General features: G+C 40.5%; 1 protein-coding gene across 23 annotated transcripts in view; it reads right to left on the reverse strand.

Annotated features, from left to right (window-relative positions):
• Pip5k59b (Phosphatidylinositol 4-phosphate 5-kinase 59B) overlaps positions 1–20,796 on the reverse strand; it is a 55,493-nt gene that overhangs the window by 28,405 nt on the left and 6,292 nt on the right. For 9 of the 23 annotated variants that reach the window (XR_013008972.1, XR_013008970.1, XR_013008971.1 and 6 more), the window contains exons 3-14: positions 18,263–18,391; positions 17,526–17,774; positions 17,237–17,389; positions 16,625–16,789; positions 16,327–16,542; positions 15,494–15,720; positions 15,270–15,405; positions 14,701–14,788; positions 9,892–9,954; positions 5,650–5,727; positions 1,449–1,502; positions 19–396 (exon numbers count right to left, since the gene is read on the reverse strand). Coding sequence is in view for 20 of the 23 variants with exons in the window: in XM_076423466.1 (XP_076279581.1) it covers positions 19–396; positions 1,449–1,502; positions 5,650–5,727; positions 9,892–9,954; positions 14,701–14,788; positions 15,270–15,405; positions 15,494–15,720; positions 16,327–16,542; positions 16,625–16,789; positions 17,237–17,389; positions 17,526–17,774; positions 18,263–18,391 (1,936 nt within the window). In the remaining 3 variants the exon portion in view is untranslated. The remainder of the gene's footprint in view (positions 1–18; positions 397–1,448; positions 1,503–5,649; positions 5,728–9,891; positions 9,955–14,700; positions 14,789–15,269; positions 15,406–15,493; positions 15,721–16,326; positions 16,543–16,624; positions 16,790–17,236; positions 17,390–17,525; positions 17,775–18,262; positions 18,392–20,796) is intronic. The other 14 variants (XM_076423453.1, XM_076423471.1, XM_076423454.1 and 11 more) reach the window with 13 other exon arrangements.

The following is a 20,796-nucleotide window of genomic DNA, read 5'->3' on the forward strand; positions in this document are numbered from 1 at the left end:
TTATGTCTGCTTCGTCACCTCGGCTGGACGTGATCGAGGACGTCGAGGTGGCCGTCCCGGGGCCACGGTGCTCTTCCGAGGACCTAGCCCTCGACTGACCCGTGCCTCTTGGAGGGACAGGGGGCGGAACCTTGCCGGAGGGCACCAGGTTCGGGTTCGGCGGGCTGGCGGCGGTCCTACCCTTCAGGACCGCCGGGTAACTAGCGTTCGCGTTCGCCTTCGACGCCGTCGAACTCGCCTGGACTGGTTCTTGGTGGGCAGGGCCCGAGGCCAAGGTCAACGGGGGCGGGCTCACCGGGCCGCTGGCGAAGTTAACCGGGGTGGAGGTGGCAATCGGCGCCGAACCGGCGGACACCGCGGTGCTGGTCGTGCTGATCATTGGGTCTGCCGGCGTCACTGATTTTCGGCCAAGGTCGCACGAAGGTGGCCCGAAGGTTGCCGGAAGGTCGTGCGACGACGGACAGAGGCGAAGGGGTCAACACGGGGAACGGACAGTGACGCGCAGACAGGTGAAAGAGAGAAACAGAGAAGCTCGGTGAGACTGTGGAGTGATCGCGAGATCTGCAACGTTGCTTCGGCCTTCAGCATTCTCCTCGACTCTTTCGACCAGAACCTTGACCTTTACGTGCTATTGGTGTACAGGTCTTGCACTCGAAATTTACTCTGGTTTCATTTTCGTTGACTGCAGAAATTAAACGTTCACCGTACCGAGAATTATATGTGAATAATTTACAAGGTGTCCAGGGAGAGGTGGTACAAGGGGACGTGAGGTCGGTGATAGGTCATTCCACAGAAATTGTTGGGAAGGTAACATCTATCTATCAACTCACGTCATATGTACAGAAACTGTTGATATTATACTATTTCACACGTGACAGCGGATTTCATGCATTTATAACAAAAATGAGTAGGTGTAATTTAAAACATTTAAAACATTAGACGAATTTCAAAATACTTTTATGTCATTTTCAACCTGTTGAACATATTAAGGGAAGGAATTAATTTCTATGTCACTCCGGTTTGTTGAAATTCAGGTAGAACATTTTTACTTTGCACAAAGATCCGCTGTCCAGTGATGAGCATTTCGAACAGATCACCCGATTGATCGTAGAAACAAATCACCGGTCATTCAACGTAATTTAAGGTCGTTCAAGGTCATTCAAGGTCGTTGAAGATCGTTCAAGGAATGTTTAGCGACCAAGAGCGAAGCGACGTTACATTTCTCGTTGTACAACATATCGCTAATATAAAAGAGGGGTGGTATGAGCATGATCAAAACTAAAGTACTCGTGCTAAGTTCCACTATCGACGGTCCTGTTATGATCGATACCCTCTGTCTAGGGAAAGATTTTTGTGAATGTCATCGACATCCTCCATACAGACCGAGAGTGAAGAACTGAAACGACAACGGACGATAGGAAAGTAAATGATCTGTATATGAGACTCACCGGCCTTCGTGGGTGACGTAGCATGCATTGTCGTACTTCCGGTTGTCGCCACCGCTAAACCACCACATAACACCATGTACCATTACCGTATCACCATGAGTGCGTCTCTTGATCGGACAGAGAGATTTCCGATCTCCGAGAGACGGATTTAATTAGACCGCGGATTTTGTCCGTTTCTGACAATGATTCTCATGATAAATACTCATTTTTAGAATCTCTTACAAACCTGTATATTCTTTTCTGAACGTAAACTTAGATTAACCCTCATCCGTCCCCGTGTCGATTTGACAGTTTTCCCGAAATAAGCTATGCTGTTCAAAACTTCGTGAATTTTATTTTTTTAAATGCGAAACAGATAACTAGACTACGGATATTTATGAATTTTCCAATTTTTGTAGACGAATTTTAAGAAAGTGGAATGAAATTAAATCCTAGTTCTAATTGAAACAGCCTTCGTAGATCTAAAACAAATAAAAATTGTACAAAATTCTATCGAATTTTATATTCGAGCCTTTTTTGAACATTTTCAGAAGCCATAGATGCATAAAGATCCTCAGTCTACACATAACCGAAACACCTAACAAGGGAAGGACCCTAATTGTCCGAATTCGATTTTAATAATTTTTTGTGAGACGATGGTATATGGATCCCTAATGATGTCTGCAAAATATTAGGTGTAGTTACTCAATAGTTTTGAAGATATAAACAATTGAACTTTCATACCTTGTTGATATACCAAGATTTGCAACTCAATTGTTTTGAAGTTCAATTCTTTATATCTTTAAAACTATTGAATAACTACACCTAATATTTAGCAGACATCATTAGGGATCCATATATGTACACCGTCTCACAAAGGATTATCAAAATTGAAGTCGGACACTTGGGGTCCTTCCCTTGTAAGATGTAAATGGTAACTCATCAATAGACTGCGGATCTTCATGCATTTATGGCTTCTGAAAATTTAAAAAAATGCCAGAATATATCCTTCGACAGAATTGAGTCAAATTTTGATATATTTTAGATCTACGAAGACTACTACCATTAGAAATAATGTTTTATTTGGTACCCCCTTAAAAATCGTTTCGAAAAATTGCAGATTGCATGAACTTCCGCAGTCTACTCATCAATTTGAATAACGAAACCTTTTACCTTGTTATTTTATCGATTTTCTATCACTGTGTCAATTTTTACACCGAGGGACAGATTCAATTCGTAAAATGAAGGACGGACGAGGGTTAAAACCGTGGAAACCTTGCAAAAATTACCAAATTTGAAAATAACACAGTCCTACGGATGGCAAGTGACTAGTGAAGGCTTAGAACAGACTTCGAGTATTTTAATATCGCATAAAAATCCACAGTCCGATCGGAACGGTTTCTCAGTGATGATCTCATAGAGAAGTCTCGGAATTCCCGATCGATTGGAAGTTTCTCTGTCCAGTCACGTATCGAAGAGTGTCCCAAGTCCCAAGACGAAACAGGGATTCGAGTTTAAGGGACGTTCGAGGCAAACAGAAGAATTGAACGGTCGGAATGCGCGCATTCGACTGACATTCACGATAGAAAGCTGTATAATACGTACGGTCTTCGCGTCTGTAGACAGAATCGAACGGGACTCTAGCCGATTCGACACTCGACAGATATCAAATAAATCTATCAGACTATTCTCTCGGACCGAATCCAATAAACACTTTCATTATTAGTCAATTTGTAAAGCGCTGTAATAATCGTGTATCAAACGTACCGAGCAATCCGAGTGCACAGAACGTTTCGCAAACAAACAATCGGAAGATTAACACGTTCGCTATCGACGTTACACACGCGTGACGCCAATGACTTTATATTCCACGTAAATGGAATTTCATTAATTTTATGCGTGTGCTTCTTATACCAGAACTATCGAATTCTAAACAAAACTTTGAATAACGAGATTGAATTTATTCAGATTTCGCTCAATTTTCATAGTAACATTTATGACAAAAATGAGCTGGTACAATTTAAAACAGTAAACCAATATTACTTACAGTGGGTGTACAAAGTATTCGTCATATGACTATTATGACTGTGACTCTAAAAAATTGTTTTTATTTATTTTTTAGCAATTCATGAAAAAATGGTAATATTTTATATAAAAATTTCGCAAAAAAAAAATTAATTTTTAATATATTTTTTAAACAAATTATATTTTTAAAGAACGGTTTACACTAAAAGATTCATCATTCAAAGACGCACAAATTGGATTCTGAAATTTTCTTTTAGGCCTAATAGTTTCGGAGGTATTCAATAAAATGGATTTTTCATCCCCTTAATATGAATGTTGGCAGCTATAAAAAAATAAGTGACAAATTTTTTTTTGAGTTCTCTATATAAAGTTAGATTTACAAAATGCATGTTTCAAATTTTCGTTACAGGCACAGATAAAAAATTTAAAAATCGTGACCTTTACTTTGTCCTTCGCAATTGCGACCAATAAGAATTTTTAAAAAAGGATGGTGTAAACGTTAGTTAATAAACTAATTCTACTAACGTCTCAAAAAAAACTCAAGCTGCTGGGTCCAATTTTGAAAAAGTTGTTCGTTTTTAAAAGCCGTATGAATACTTTGTACGTCCGGCTATATTTACTTCCGAGAGCATTTTCAAAAACTTGGCAAGTGAAAGGTACGACACGATTGTTATGTTTGAGTGGAACAGCCTGTACAATCGAAACGGTTCTGGCGCCCAAGGTTTTTGGAGCGTATCGATTTGTGATTCTCGATTTTTATTGTACCCGGTGCGACGTGACAGTAAATTACCTGTCAGCACGAAACACGATAGGCGTACGTCGTTAGCACGTGGAAGCACGCGCGGGCCATCTTCGTAAAAGCGACAGGGTACCTTTTGGATGGAATGGCACGCCGATAAGGGATGATTCAATAGGGATTCTTGGTTCCACGATGAACAGGGAGCATGGTGAACGTTTTGGAAGCGGGTAACGTGGGACTGCCGCATCTAAGTTTACTGCACTGATCGCTGTGCCTGGCTACACACGTGAAATTCAGCGCAAAGCCAATAATAGAACCGTGGAAGATTTTCGTTCGAATCATCCGCACGATTTTCGGAACGGATACGATCGTATATTTTCGTTCGAAACAAAGAAACGATCGCGTTTCATCCTCGGAATTCGTCCCGAGGATCTCGCACTCGATCCTTGATCAGATTACACCTCGATCTGTGCCGATTTAGCAAATATGTAGCTGTTGTCTGTACCAGGGGATCCGGAAAGAGATTGATTGTAAGTTGTAAACAATTCATTTGTTAGTTACGTACAGCACTATTTCTTTTCTCTTCCCCATTGTACAGGGTATTTCAAGACTATCCCTAGTAGCACAAAATATTGTATACAATGATATTAAAAGGATATCCAATATGTTTTTAATATTCAAATATACGTACAATATTTATTTTACATTAAGTAACAAATATTTTTTTTTTCAAATATACAGTAAATATGTATTTCATGTTACGAGAAAAAGATTTTTTTCCAAATGTGAAATGAATGTTTATTTAATATTGGGAATAGAATATTTGTCCTGATGTCCAGGTCATATCTATTTTATATGATTAGAAAGATATTTCTTTCTCAATATAAAACATTTTATATTATGAATAAAATATTGATTTCAAATAACAAAACTTTATTTAATATTAAACGTGAAATATGTGGCTTAAAAAATAATATATTAATATCTGAAAAATATGTTTAAACAATATTTTGTGCTACTAGGGATATGTCTTGATCCCTGGATCGGTGGAGATCTGTTGCAAAAAAATTACTTCTGAGATTTTTGTTCGTTGCGATGAGTACTATACGATACAATAAAAAATAATGTTGATCTTGGGATTCAATGTTAAGGTCAATTTTGCGGTCCAGTTTTGTAACAGATCTCCACGACATATAATTTTGAAACACTCTGTACAGACAACAGCCATTTTCAACAATCGTATGTAGAACGAATTAGAAATCTATGAAATGTTTTAAAAGTGTGTTCAACGTCTCGAGCGTTTTCAAAATATCTTAGCTATCTCGAATTTTGAAAAAATGTCTCGGAGGTCTTGAAAAGTTCCGAAAATCGATGAACTTCCGGACGTGTGGCCACCGTGTGAAGCATAAAGATTGTTGGAACAAAAGAAATGTTTATCGAACGGGTGTGCAAACTCACCGGTGGAAACGAAGTCGTCGTCCATGGGCCTGAACGGGCCGCCGATGCTTTTTCTCTTCGGCGGGGTATGTTTCAACGCTGAAACACAAATCACCAGGGTTATGAATGCGAACACATGATTCAGAAGGACATCGATACAGAGATCGGAAAAATTCGTTGGAGGTCTCGCAAGAAGAACCAATTAAAACGTTGACTTTCTTTCTTTGAGTCATCTGTGAATCACAGGTTGCGACTCTGAAACTGTTCTCAGACTTAGAAAATTGATAGCTTACGAGATATTTGGTATCGCAGTTATCTGGACGCACATTTGTCATTGTTATTAGAGCTGCGACCAGATAACCGAGTACCATAGAACGCTTACAAACTGTACAAATCTACTTTTTCTGGAATATTTACAGTTCTACGTATTTACAATATAATCTGTGATGTTTGCCGATTGTTCTAAAAATCACACTGTCCAAGAAAATGATTGTTGGATAGCGCGATCGTTCTCTACGAATACAGACTACACGATTTCATCGTTGAATATCTTGTAAACAATTCTCTACGTCTACGGTCATGTAGATACAAGCAACTCGAGTACAATCGATAAAAAGTCTACGTTTCGATTAGGTCCCTCTGTCTGCCAGGTACCTATCTAGGCTAGATCAAACCAGTAAACGCTACAAAAGCTGACGTCAGTACCGTAGCAAGTGTTAGCTTGGGCGTGAAACGTCTCAACTTTGTTTTGAAAAAGTTTATCCCAGTTGCTCTGCGTGCGTAATAACTCTACGCAGTACTCTGTGTAATCGCATTATGGGGAGAGACTTATTTTCGTATTCGTTAGAACATTGGCTTGCACAGGAGCTTTCAGAAGCGTTGCTGATGATACTTCAACTTTCTAATTGTTTTCAGAAAGTTGTCCGTCTTGACCAAGTTTCTAGAACTACTAGAACGACTTTTAAAATAATTAAGATTGATCCCAATTCCTTTTTAGTTTCTACAAACACTTCGAAAGCACCAGCGCAGATCGCTTCTCGCTACAGCACTGTCTGCCAAGAACTATGTCCAACTTTCCCACCGCGATGCTACGTTTCTTCGACGTGTGTATACCTCTACAATACTTCTCTATTTTTCTAAGAAATCGCAAAACTACGATCGACCTGCTCGCAGGAGCTATTCTCTCGTCAATGAGTATTTTGTGTACATCTTTGCTATAAATAAAATATTGGTTTTCTTAACAATTAATTTACATTTGACCTGATTTTTTTTGAAAAAATTTACTTAAAGACACTTTATTTGTAAAAGGCTGAAGTTGATTTTCAAGAGGGTGAAACTGATTTGCAAAAGGGTGAATTTCTCAACAATTAATTTAAATTTAATCTGATTACTTCTACAAAAACTTACTTAAAAACACTTTATTTGTAAAAGGCTGAATTTGCAACTCAAATTGATTTACCGAAGGCTGAAATTGCTTTGCAAAACGGTGAATTTCGACTGCAAACCCTATACACGAAGAGATAGTATAGTAATCAAGCCGACAACACCGAAAGCTCTCTAAGCTCTCTCGCGGCCGACTTACAGGCCGCAAGAGTAGCGTGTGTTTCGTCGTCTTCTCTAACACTGGTCAACGTGAACATCGTCGCAAAGAGAACATGTCTGTACGAAAAGGACGAGAAAGAGAACGTGAATATTCGTCGACCAGTGAGTGCGATCTCTAAGATCGTTACGTGTGTCGCTCGACGGTTACGCTTACTGTCTGTCATGCCTCTGTAACTGAAACGATTAGTTGCAAAGAGAAGAACGTTCACATTGGTCTAATCGATACGTACATGGAGGACGGTTCGATATAGAAATCGCGACAGACTTGGTTGGAGCGGTTTCTCCCGGTGCGCTAGAGGCTAATACTAATATCTTGCCGGTGGTTCAGGTCTGATTAAAATCCGGATAATCATGTTAACTAGAACGAGGCGCGTCCCGAGATGCCACGGGTCTGTGCAAAAGTGTTCTGACACGTGCGATGGGGATATGAGCGACAGAGTTAAGGCACGCAGCGAGACGTTTGATCCGGGACCGGAACGATATACCGTGAGTCTTGCTGATTCGATTATGCAAGGAACAATATCTCGAAAACAGTACAGCGATTCCTCTTTCAAATTTTTTCGGAAATATTTCCGCGATCATTTCATTCCATGACCGCGACCGTGGTCACTGACCGGGCTAATCGTGGTCAGCGACCATTTTAGTCACTTTATTCGTTTAAAATGGATTTTATAGCGAAAAACTGATCAAATCTATCTGCTGCTAAACAATTACAAAGGAAATAATCAATGAAATTCATCGAAAACAGCCTCAACTCTGTCTCCAACTCTACTTATTCAATTTCTTCTTATGATCACTGATCGTGGTCAGCGACCATTTTAGTCACTTTATTCGTTTAAAATGGATTTTCTAGTTAAAAACTGATCAAATCTATCTGCTGCTAAACAATTACAAAGGAAATAGTCAATGAAATTCATCGAAAACACCCTCAACTCTGTCTGCAACTTTACTTATTCAATTTCTTCTTATGGTCACTGATCGTGGTCAGCGACGTTTTAGTCACTTTATTCGTTTAAAATGGATTTTATAGCGAAAAACTGATCAAATCTATCTGCTGCTAAACAATTACAAAGGAAATAATCAATGAAATTCATCGAAAACAGCCTCAACTCTGTCTCCAACTCTACTTATTCAATTTCTTCTTGTGGTCACTGACCGGGCTGATCGTGGTCAGCGACTGTCTTAATCACGTTATTCGTTTAAAATGGATTTTGTAGTTAAAAACTGATGAAATCTATCTGCTGATAAACATTTACGAAGGAAATAGTCAATGTGTGATATTAATGAAAAACAGCCTCAACTCTGTCTCCAACTCGACTTAGTCAATTTCTTCCTCTGAAGTCGCATCTTCACTGTTGAAAACCTCCCGCGTGACTGAAAACGGGATGATATGCGGGGCTGTGTTGCGAAAAAAGAAAAGCTCGCGAGTGAATCAATTTCGAACGTCGACGGATTCCCCTCGAGATAAGGGCGACCTAAAAAGCCGAGGTTCTTCGACGGGTGGTTGACTTGTTGACAACGTGTCCTTGACTCAACAGTGAACGTGTCCGAGGCGTAAAAAGAGAAAGATAGAAAGAGAAAAGGTGTGAGACAGTAGTGGTGAACAAAACGGGGAAGAGACTCTCTGTCCAGGCATACACGGATCCCACGGGCATCGCAGAAGCAGAAATCGGGGCAGAAGTGTAAATAGTAACACGAGATCAATCGGTTTCGTTGCAACGATGCAATCCGACGTTCCTGCCGACAACGAGAAGCTTTTTCCAAAAACAAACAAGAATCACACGAATTTCTCAACGCACTGTCGCATTGTCGGCAGAAACGCGATACTCTTTCGAGTGTCGAAATACCTTACACCTGTGTAATCATACTTACGCGCGCGCGCAAACTCACATCTATATATCAAGACTTATAGTTAGTTTCGTTGGGTGAGAAGAAGAAAAGCGTTGCAGCCCGTCGTCGCAGACACGAGTGCAAAGTTGTACAGGTTTTGATAGAGAGAGGGTAGAAAAGTTGTGAAAGAACGAGGGAGCTGAAACGTACAAAGAGGTGGAAGTACAGAAAGTCCAAACAAGCTCAAACAAGTACAAACAGGTTCAAACAAGTCAAGATTTCTCGGCGAAACAACGTCCTATATTCAAACGAACAGTCACCGTTCACTTTGAATATCGAAGAGCGTCGTTCAGCGGGAGAAAACGGGTTGTGTACAATCTTCCTACATACGGGATCTATGAATCTACGAACAAGGGGCAAACGTACTCCGTAAGTTTCGCATGCGACAATCGACACAATAATCAAACGGTGTCGCAACGGTCTACGATACAATCCGAGTTATCAGGAGTTGTTAGATCGGGGGAAATCGGATCGAGCAAAGAGACGTCAGCCAAAAGAAAAAGAAACGGGTAAAGAAGCGTAAAAAATCGATGATACAGGTGATTGGTAAATCATCAATGGAGTTCGATCCAGGATCCAAGGAAATATGAAATCAATGTGAAAGAGCGACAAACAAGCAGAGAGAGATAAAGAGAGACTCGTTAATGTTTCTGGAGATAGATACAGGAGGATTGTGTATTGAAAATAAAAATTCAACATACGTGTACAATCATACAGAAAAATAGACAGACAGATAGACAAACGGACGAACAGACAGACAGACAAAGTTACCTATGTAGCTGGTGACGAGGTTACGGAATTTGCGATGATTCCCCTTAATCCCAGGCAGGTCCACTTTTGGTATTCAGATTGTTCGAGTTTTCGATCGGTAGCAGGTCAGATCAGGTCATTGGGGGTTGACACGGAAAGAAGTGCACGGGACACAAAAACATCAACATTTAGCTTCGAACGTTTCGTATAATAGCGGTACTTAGACGATGGTTGTGTATGTGTATATATATATATATGCGTTTAAATATATATGTATATATACTCGGTGTACAGAACGATAGATCACCGGGGGACTGCCGAGAATAATAGTTATAGCAACAACTAAGGAAAGCGGGCGCCACACGTTCTTGCCTCGGGCTGGGGTCGAGATAAATGAATACAGAAATTTGGAGAGATAGATAGATAGAAAGAGAAAGAGAAATAGGTACAAAGGTGGACGGAATTCGAAGACACCGTAAAAATCATCAGCGTGAAGGATTCGTACCATACAGCGTACTGTTCAATAAAAAGATCCTTCATTCTGATGATGATGATTAGACTGCGGATGTTCATGCATTTTCCAATTTTTGTAGACAAATTTTAAGAAACTGGAATGTGAAATATAATGTCATTTTCTAGCCTTTTTCCAACATTTCCGTAAGCCATAAACGCATCAAGATCCGCGGTCTAACGTTGATTTAAAGTGTCTAGGAATTTCGAACACCAGTGCGGGAAAGAAAGAGAAAACGAAGCGACGATCAACAGTCGTTCTCTATCGTCACCGTCAAGTCATCAGCGTTCTGTCCGATCATCGCGGACGAGATTCCCTTTTAATGATCCCTGCTGGACCCGTCCTTGCGGAATCCTCGATTATTCGAGCGTGTTTACCCGCGGGGCTGCCTTGACCGGCGGAACACTGACCTGGATCTCGATCACACAGAATACTGTAATGATTTTTCGTCTTTAAATGGCTACGTCGTTAGTCTCGCCAACTTGTTTCCCGGAGAGACTTTTCTTTCCTCCGCTCTCCCCCCTTCCCTAACATTTCGCCGTTGTTTTCTTTTCTTTTTTCGAGGATCTCGCGAAATTCCATGCATCTCAGCCGCTGGTTTTCTAATTGCATTCGATTAGCGGCGTTTTAATTAAACGATTTAATGAAACGCTCGGTTTTAATTAAACCGCGGTCGTGCGAGCGCGTTTTAGGCGTTCACTGGCCAATTTGTGGATTTGCAAACAGCTCGAACGAATCTAGGCTCCGCTGCGCGAATTATTCAGCGTTGTAAATTGAGTGAACTCTGCCGCTCGAAAGTGTGCGAATTGTTAAATTAGTTTCATGCGAAACAATTTTTCGAATGTGTTAACGGAAATTAATTTAATGCTAAGAATTGTTTTTCAACGCTCATTTTCGCGTATTTATTTATATCTTTTGGGTAAATTAACGAGCAGCAGTGTAGGCAACCGAATAAAAAAAATGAACGGGATTTTTTGGGCGGTCCCTGATCGATTCTGATTAGTTTCATTGATTCTAATCAGTGGAACACACGTTGAAACACAAACAACAAACACATGTCGCACGATACGTTATCGACACAGTATACACAAAGTGATAAGAAAATAAAATTTAGATGAGCCTACGACTAGGGATTGAGGGATGAACAAATGCTGTACTGGATGAAATAGTATTTTTTGAATGAACTACTGTGCTTTGCTCGGGAGAGCTGCCCCCACTTTGAACCAAGCTCCTCCCACTTTACCCCCACTGTTTGATAGGTGGGAGGAACAAATGACAGTGGTGGCAGTGGGCGGATGTCTCGTCACGCGCAGCACAGACTTCAAACAAAAAAAAAAGCAATTGGTTAGTGAAGGAAACATTGCAAACACATTCCAGAAATTTCGTCGAGCCAAAAGATTCGAAATTGTTAGTCAGATGAGAAAACATGTGGTTAAAGACGAAAATTAGCTATTAATTAGTAGAATTCCTGCGACAACCCAGTCACGACGTAGCCATAGCAATGACCAAAGTACAGTGGTAGGGAAGAGTGAAACAGAATCGAGTGAAGAGAAGAAAACACAGAAACGGTTCTACAGAAAAGTAAATTGTTTCGGGTAGGCTTTGTAAATGAAATGAAGTTGGTAAACAGCGAAAATGTTTATTGCAAAATATATAAATATGTACATTGGTGTCCACGTCGAGCCGATAGCTGAATATTTTCACAATAAAAATGAAATTCATCTACTTCTACCGTATCTCTCGCTCTCACGCACACTTTCTTGCACTCTCTCGCTCTCTCTCCCCCTTTCTCTCACTGTCACACCGGAACTAGCTCCGCCGAAAAATATTCTCGACAACTGTACACGCCTCGAGGGCTACGTCGATCGGTAGACCGCACAAAATTTCAAATTGCAAATAACAATTATTCGGCACAGTTCCTCCCTTCACGAGTTGCATTCAATTCTCAATCGACCTTTCGCGAATTTTGTGCGATCCGTGACACGTGAAGCCTCGATCACAGCCCTCGAAATCGAAATCTGCGTCTACCCTGTACACTACTAGGAACACGAGGCTCGCGATGCTCTCACAGAACGTTTGGCACGTAGTTATCAACAAGGAACTTCGAACTCGAAATCACACGATTATGCGGACGAACTATACTCGGTTTTACGGTAACCGAGGTTCTCAATGAACATAATACCTCGATCGTCCTGTAGCCGACGACCGACAACCTGTAACGCAACTATTTTCGACGTACCGATAAGTTTTCTGTGCGTACGAAGGACGGCAACGTGCGTAATTGTCTTCGCAATGGTGCGCTTCACGCCTAATCTTCGTGTTGCGCGCACGATTTCGCAGACCGCGAAACAAAGGAATGATTAACACGATACCGATGCATAAAATACTCAGCTATGTATGTGGACACCAGTGGACTGGTCATTTTGTGCTCGTCAATTAATTGTTTCTTTTTTTCTTTCGGGCTCGAAGACAATCTTGACTGTGAAACGACGAGGTCGAGAACACAAGGAGAAAATACGTGACGAAAACAAAAAATGAAACAAACATGGAGAAACAAACGTTGGTGGGATGTCGTGAGAAACTGAACGGTCGAACGAACCATGTGTAGTTATATCGTGTTAGCGATTAGTCAATGAAAATACAATCGAATCAAATCAAAACCCACGGATTAACACTTCGAGTTATTTATTCAACACGTTCTTCAATCAGGCTATTTGTTTTATTCTGTATTGCATTTTCTATAATACCTTTTTATGGGAATATATTCTACAGTGTTAAACTTGTTGTATAAAATATATTTCTTTAGCGCATTAAATTAATATGTCAGTGTTAACGAGATAAAAGTTAAAAAGTTAAGATGCGCGACACTGAAAATACTCGCCGAAGATTATTTATAAATCTGCAGAAACAACTCCGCCTCGCAGAGAGACGTGGCGCTCGAAGTGTTAACCGGATGATCGACCGAAACTCAGGATGATTTCGACAGCGTAAATCGTGTAGGGATGCAGGTATCCGAAACATCGGGCTGCTGATTAATGTTAATGATATCGATTCTCTCTCGTTTTGCATTGTCTTCGATTTTTGGCATTGATATAACATGCTCGGCTTTCGGATATCCGCACTCGTCGCATTCTCTGCAGTCATTGATCTGTTGTTTCTCTTTCGTTTACCTTACGCCTTACGTCGCTATTACGTTCGTTAGAATCTCTCTTGGACGGTTAAAATTGTTCTCGCGATGATGACGATGATGGTGATGATGATGGTTGGTGGTGGTGATGATGTGTGATCGAGGGGGAATGAAAATCAAATTAAAAAAAGAAAGAGTAGAAACAAAGACTCGCTCATTCTCGCTTCGATCGTCTATAGAATATGAAACGGCGAACGATGCGCACGCTCGTCGAAGACGGGAAAACATAAAAGAAGATCTATAGTATGTAGTATACTGTTCTCTCGATCGGCTGGCTCGATCTCGATCGTAGATTGTGCTAAACACACGATATGCCGACGCGTCGCCGAACGTAAAATCGTTTTAAAAGCGTAATCAATCCGAATCGGCGAACGGAATTTGAAACGTTCGGTGATTCGTATATGTGTATGTATGTCTGTATATATAATAATAAAGAAGCTAAAAAATATATATGTATATATGTGTGTATAAGTAACTCTAGCTTATGGCTTACTGCTCTATACAAACTGGAATATCTTAAGTAACAAAGATAATGGTACGTTGCTACTTAATCGTGAACGGCATAGAGTAACGTATCTTTAAGTACACCGCTGTTTGAGCCTTTTTCGTTTCTTCTTTCGTACGTCTGTCCCCTTCCCCCCAGTTTCTACTATTGTTGTTTTCTGTGTTGAGATTGTTCATCGGTCCGATAAAAGACGCTAAACATTCGCATCGTGTCCAATAGTCGAATCACAGTCTTGCGCGTCAAAAATTTGTCTCTCGTGATGTTTGTGTTTACGTGTATATATATATGTGTGTGTGTGTGTGTGTTGCGCGCATGTGTATATATATATTTATTTATATAAGTTCTACTAAACTCTACTTAAAGCCTAGAATTTCACTTGTACTTTATGCTTCGAACGAGAGAGACAAGCCGAAATCAACAATTGTGTGTCGTATTCTTATTATGGCGGTTCCTGTATCTAGACACACAGGTGTGAAAGAAACAGGAAATCAATCGAAACGATACGTGTACGCCGCGCGAATTGGAAACTGATCGAAAGGAGACCGCTTACAAATTAGGAATGAGCCTTGTTCAGTGTTAACATTGAGGTCAGGTTTGTTAGAAGAGGCTGATTAGGATGGTACTTACGTGACGGTATCTTCTTGAATACTGTCTTGGCCATGAAGTCTTGAAAGCGTTGCGCGTAAAAGCCCGGCCGATGCACCGATACCGTGTCCTGTGGAAATAAATCATTCGTTTCATTGTTTGCACTTGATTCTGGATGGGCAGGGTGCCTTTTAAAAAATTAGAAACATTTTCCTTAGTTCTGTATTTCTATCCCCTACTTTCTTGTTACGTTTTCAAGTCGAATTACTAAAATTCTGAATGTTATTAATTCTTTTGAAGAAGGGCACAACTTGTGGCCCACTCTTCGAAATTAAGAAGTCGAATTTAACACATTGAGCGCCACAATTTCTTTGTTAAACTTGAAAATCAATTTTTACTACGATGTATTAAATTTTATTCAGATCTACAACATAAACTGTGTTTTTTCTAATCTTGTGCGATTCTTGACGTGGCACTCAACGTGTTGAACAAAGTATAGGGCCTACAGAGAGTACGAATAAATAATCTGAATGAATTGCAGAATTAATAGAACATATGTGAAGTTGTGTTAAATTGTAGCCTTGGCCGATGTAGAAATTAATGGTACTTACACCGTCGTGTATCATGGATTTCCAAGTGTGCTCGAGCTTTTTCTTAAGCCTGTAACTTTGCAAAATATCAATGATACCGAGGAAGAGTAAGAGGCGTTCGCCGCGGGCATTGCGAGCTGGGATCCCACCTGGACTGCTAGGGAACAGGAATGCAATTAAAAATCACGTTATTAGAGAATCCGTGGTGCACAGTATCGTAAAAAGGATCGGTAGACGATACTCACGGTACATCGTCTTCCTCGTCGATCGGCTCGCTTTCGGCCTGGATACTCTCCATAGCGGTACTATGCGCGACCAACCTTTGTCGGTTTATGCTTCGCGATCGGTTCAGAGCTCCAGCTCCTATTCTATCCTCTCTCTCCCGTTCTCTTTCCGCTTGAGCAGGCCCCGAAGTATCCCCTGCCACGTCGCCGACCTCTTCGTCCCCGCTGGCCGATAACCTCTGCTCCTGCTGCAACCAAACAATACCATTTTACCATAGAACATTAAAGCACACCATTTTCTACATAACTGGTCATATGCAAATTTTTATTCGATAAAATAACTTCTTCCATGCAAAATAGATACACATTTGCTAGTATAGTCGACACCTTTCTCTATGCTTAAAATATTAATTTACAGTTTTGAGATTGTAAGTATTAGATGATTGCAGAAGTTCGTACCCGATTTTCATAGATGTCGCAAACTGTACTGCACGGCGGAGTGTAAAAAATTATACATAATTAATTAATAAAGCTGTATTCTTTCACATTCTGCACGATCTTATGTAATCATCTGATACTATACACTATCTGATACTATATGCGAGTAAGTAAAAGTTAATCCTTAGCACTCGAGTGGAGTCACCATTACATATGTCGGTATCTAATCAATTACTCAACATTTAAGTATTGTATGAGGTATTATATCAATGTCATATCTACAAAAAGAATATTCCAGAATTATTCCAGGTCAGAAGAAATGTTTAATTTTCGAGTTAAAATCGCTCCGAGTGGAAAAGGTTAACAACCCCAAATAAGTAGACTGTGGATCTTCTGAATTTTGGCAGCACGCTTACCGTCTTTTCTCTCGCCGCCTGATCGAGATTATGAATACCGACGAGCAGAGAGTAGTCCATGATCTTAAAGCTCTCCAACACCCTGCAGTCTCTTTGGATCGTTTTCACCAAAGCATTGTAGGTGTCCGCCTCCAAGAAGATTCCGTCAGAATGGTGTTCCATGAAATCCAAGTCCTTGTACGTCGGAGAAGACTTGGACCTCTCCGTTTTCGACGCCTGAAGAAGAACCATGAACGTCAAACAAACATATACCCAATACAACAAACCACTGAATAATGAAATACATCAACAGTACTACCTTTCGTTTGTACGTTGACCCCTTCAAATCGTACTTTTGATGCAGCTTGACCGACGAGGGCAGCAGATTATTCATGGCGATTAATCTAACGTTTTTACTATTACAACGATAGCAATACAACCCGAAGAACTTTGGCAGTAACGTCCTCGGATTTTGATTCAGGTTCTGCGAAACAATCGAACAAATTAGAGTTCAAGAATACAAGAATCGAACCTGCAGAACAGCTATGTCCGATCATCCTCGAAATCGGAGGGTGAGCAGCTGCAGATTCACCAGAAACAATCTACAACGGGCGTACAAAGTATTAGTACACGTTTGAATAAGTTACAGTAAAGTCGCGATCTAGCTTCCATCGCCTGTTCCAGAGATCGTATAGGGAAACTATTTCTTTAATACTGTGTCGACCGCCGTAGGTACAAAGGATGCCGAACGTCAGTGAGTTCGAGCTCCTTGATCCCTCGCGAGGATGCCCCCAGTGGAAGAGGTAGGTGAAGGAACAGTAATCGTGGAGATCCTCAGGGAGCTAGATCGTGACTTTAGTGTATTCGTTTTTCAAAGGTGTACCAATACTTTGTACACCCTCTGTACGTTTGTCAGTTTCGAATTAGATACCATATAATATCCCGGAAGAAGGGTCTGCAAAAACTCTCCCTCTTTGTGTTGCACAGTCTTTATGATGAACTCGTCATCATCGGTTAGGTAAAAGATACTCCCACTAGCGCCCGGGTTCGATAATTCGCGTAACGGAGCGCTGCACATCGACATCTGAATATTCAAGCAGACGATTAGACGTTGTAAACATTGATTAGCATCGTCGATAAGCGGCGAAGGAATTTCAAGCGATTTCTTCGTTGCCTTACTGTCTACGTCCGCGTAGAACGAGTCAGCGCGTTTTACTTACTAAAAAGTCGTCGGGTTGGATGCCGAAGAGATCTCGAAAGTAGCGAAATGCAATGGGTGCGTAGTTTTTGAACTTAAACTCGGAGAAATGGTGAGCCGGGGTGTGGTTCGAGCCTTCGCTGGGGAAATTCGTCGTTTCGACGGTCATGAAATCCTGCATCAACAAATCACGTTCCGGCTTCGACGCCAGACCACCCACCGCGTGCTGTATGCCCAGTTGTATCGATCCCATGATTTGTGTCGTTTGGATCTACGAAAATTCATCACAGAAAATACCAATCAATCATCAACATTCCATAAACAATTCACAGAAAGCCAACAGTCTAATGCAATTACAGATCAAAGTGAGCAACTACTTTGCTCGAGCAACGAATCACTATTCAGCTCTATTCTCAAATAATTGACGAGCTACAATCAATATTATAATACTGTATACTACAATGGATAATATTATTACTTCAAGATGTACAGAGAATGCAGATTTGATGCACTGATGACATATTATCAGAGATGTTGCATCTTCATCAGAAATGCATAAAATCTGCAGGACATTGCTAGCGATGGATATTCGATAAAGAATAGCAAATAAGTTTCTCGTTGCTCAAAATCTTTCATCGCGTTAGTATGTTTCTTGGAGAATTTCTTTCAAAGTGCAAGTGCAACCCTCTATACTTGCTAGAATCTCTTTTCCATCTGAAGGCGAATCGATTAACGTTCTTGCAGAATTCAATACTTCACCTTTTTGTACGTGATTTCACCTCCCACCCCAACTCTTCTGTGGCCAATCTTTCTTTCTCGCTCCGACTTGTTCCTCGACACCCCCGCAGGGGTTTTGAGCCCCGTGGTGCCATGCTGTGTTACCGAGCTCTGCAAACAGTACAATACAATTACGACGGCTGTTCTAGCAGCGATACTCGCCAGTCCGAAATTCAAGTCTACAAAAGAAGCTTTCCCTCGGAGGTCTTATCGTCTCCGTTGATTACCACCACCTCAACCCCCCACTTAATCCCTTGATTGGGCTGTACAGGTCTAATTAACCTCTCTACGATGCTGCTTTAAGCTCGTGGGGGGCTGCTACCTGTGGCGGAATTTGCAGCTTATGTAAAAGACCTAGTCGTCAGCATAAACAACCCAGTATGCAGACAATTCGAATTAACATTTTATTTAGTAGGAGAGATTTTCTGGTGAGGGAATTTCATAGATATACAGTGACTTCCACTAATATTCGCACACTGGTAAAAAGACTATAACTTTTTAAATATTGGACAATATAATTTGAACTTTTTTGAGAAGTTAGGACAGTTCGTTTGCTACACAACTTGAACAAAATTTTTGGGAAAAATTTAAAACGGTTGTTCGAGAAATTTTCAGAAAGAACAGCACACCTGTCGAAAATTGCTAGGGGCCGAAAATTGTGAGAAATTGCAATTTTTACCATCTTTAAACGTTTGTAGCTCATTGCAACGTCGACTGATTTTCATGAAATTTTTAGAATATGTTTAATTGATGCAGATATACGAAACGTTTTTTCTAAATTTTCTATGTGAGCCCATATAAAAAAGCTGTAAAACGCAACCGTTTTAGTATTTTCTCTACAATTCACATCATGCAGTAAACTAATTACTCTAACTAATTAGTCTAAGTTATCGGTTTTTTTAGAGCGTCCGAATGTTAATGGGTGTCACTGTATTTTATAGCTCCAATAACGTGCGACAATGTGAGGAGGGTCTCGCATTATACGTGCTCAGGGGTAGATTTCACCCTTAACCCAGCATTACTCATATGGGGTGTGGTAAACCCTAATAGATTTATTTCATGGAACTGCTGGCAGACGGTGTACATTACGTATAATGGTAGACCATCGGCTTATACCACATTGTCACTCTAGTTGAAGAATATAAGCAAAAAATTTGTTTGAAGCTAGCTTATGGACGGACCCTTCACAAATGGAAGTTGATCACTCCATTCAAGTGCGTTCCTATTTCGAAATTTAACGAGCTTGGAAAATTCGGCGGTCAGTCCGATGACACACTTCGTGGCCATTTATCGGCAAGAAGACAAACATAAGAGAGGAAGCAGTTACGCGTCATCCGAATGAATAATTAGACGACTATTTTTGTCCCTTGCTACTGTCTATCTAGCTCGCGACGATCACGCTGCCTTATTTACCACGCTTAGTCGGTGCACGATTGTTTATCGCTCGCGTAACTTTTTCCCAGAAGACCGATTCACCTTGTTAAAGCTGGTGTTCGCGATAACATTTCGCTCATCGCCAACGCGCAGTCTTTATTTCCAAGTGAACTTTTCAAGTTCGACATTCGGTCCGTGTGAAAGCTTGGATAATTATGAAAGTGGTCCAAGTCAGATTTAAATGTAATGATTGAAAGTTGAATTTGAATTTAGATTTATTATTATAATGGTTAAAAGTTGAATTTGAATTTAGATATAATAGTTGAAAGTTGAATTTGAATTTAGATTCAAATATAATGATAGAAAGTTGAATTTAGAATTAAATATAATGGTTGAAAGTTGAACTTAGATTTAAATATAATGCTTGAGAGTTGAATTTGAATTTAGACGTAAATATAATGATTGAAAATTGAATTTGAATTTAGATTTCAATGTAATGGTTGAAAGTTGAATTTGAATTTAGATTTAAATATAATGATTGAAAGTTGAATTTGAATTTAGACTTAAACATAATGATTGAAAGTTGAATTTAGACTTAAATACATGCCCATATTAATAGAATGCGCTGTGAAGTAAAACTGATAAACTCACTTTTCTTAAATTTTCACTTAGACCACTTCCATAATTATGGGCCCAAAAGATCGAAGGGAACGAGCAAAATTGCAGTCGCATACAGGTTCAAATGTGTTTGCAGATTTCACTGTTGTTCGGATTAGAGCGCAAAGATAGTAATGCTTATCTCGCGCGCGCGTAATCGCTCGTAATCTCGCGTCACGATCTTCGTCACCGTATCGACGACGACAGATTGATTAACGCCACTCCCGTGCGAAAATAGATTGCGATTCCACTGAATGAGTGGACGTGAGGCGCGTTCGGACCGACCATTGACAGGAAATTAAAAGGAATCGATACAGCCCGTGTCTCTGTACACCGGCCGTGCATTCGAGGTCCTCAACGGCGGTGGAACCTTGAAGAACCGAGTGACAATGGTGACGCATACTGGTGCATGTGCATGATGCTATTCCTGGATCGTGTGGATTTTTCAATGGGATCGCTATGCCGCCGATATCTATGCAAACTGT

Source organism: Lasioglossum baleicum, chromosome 5 (genome assembly GCF_051020765.1).
Source record: "Lasioglossum baleicum chromosome 5, iyLasBale1, whole genome shotgun sequence".
Lineage (NCBI taxonomy): Eukaryota > Metazoa > Arthropoda > Insecta > Hymenoptera > Halictidae > Lasioglossum > Lasioglossum baleicum.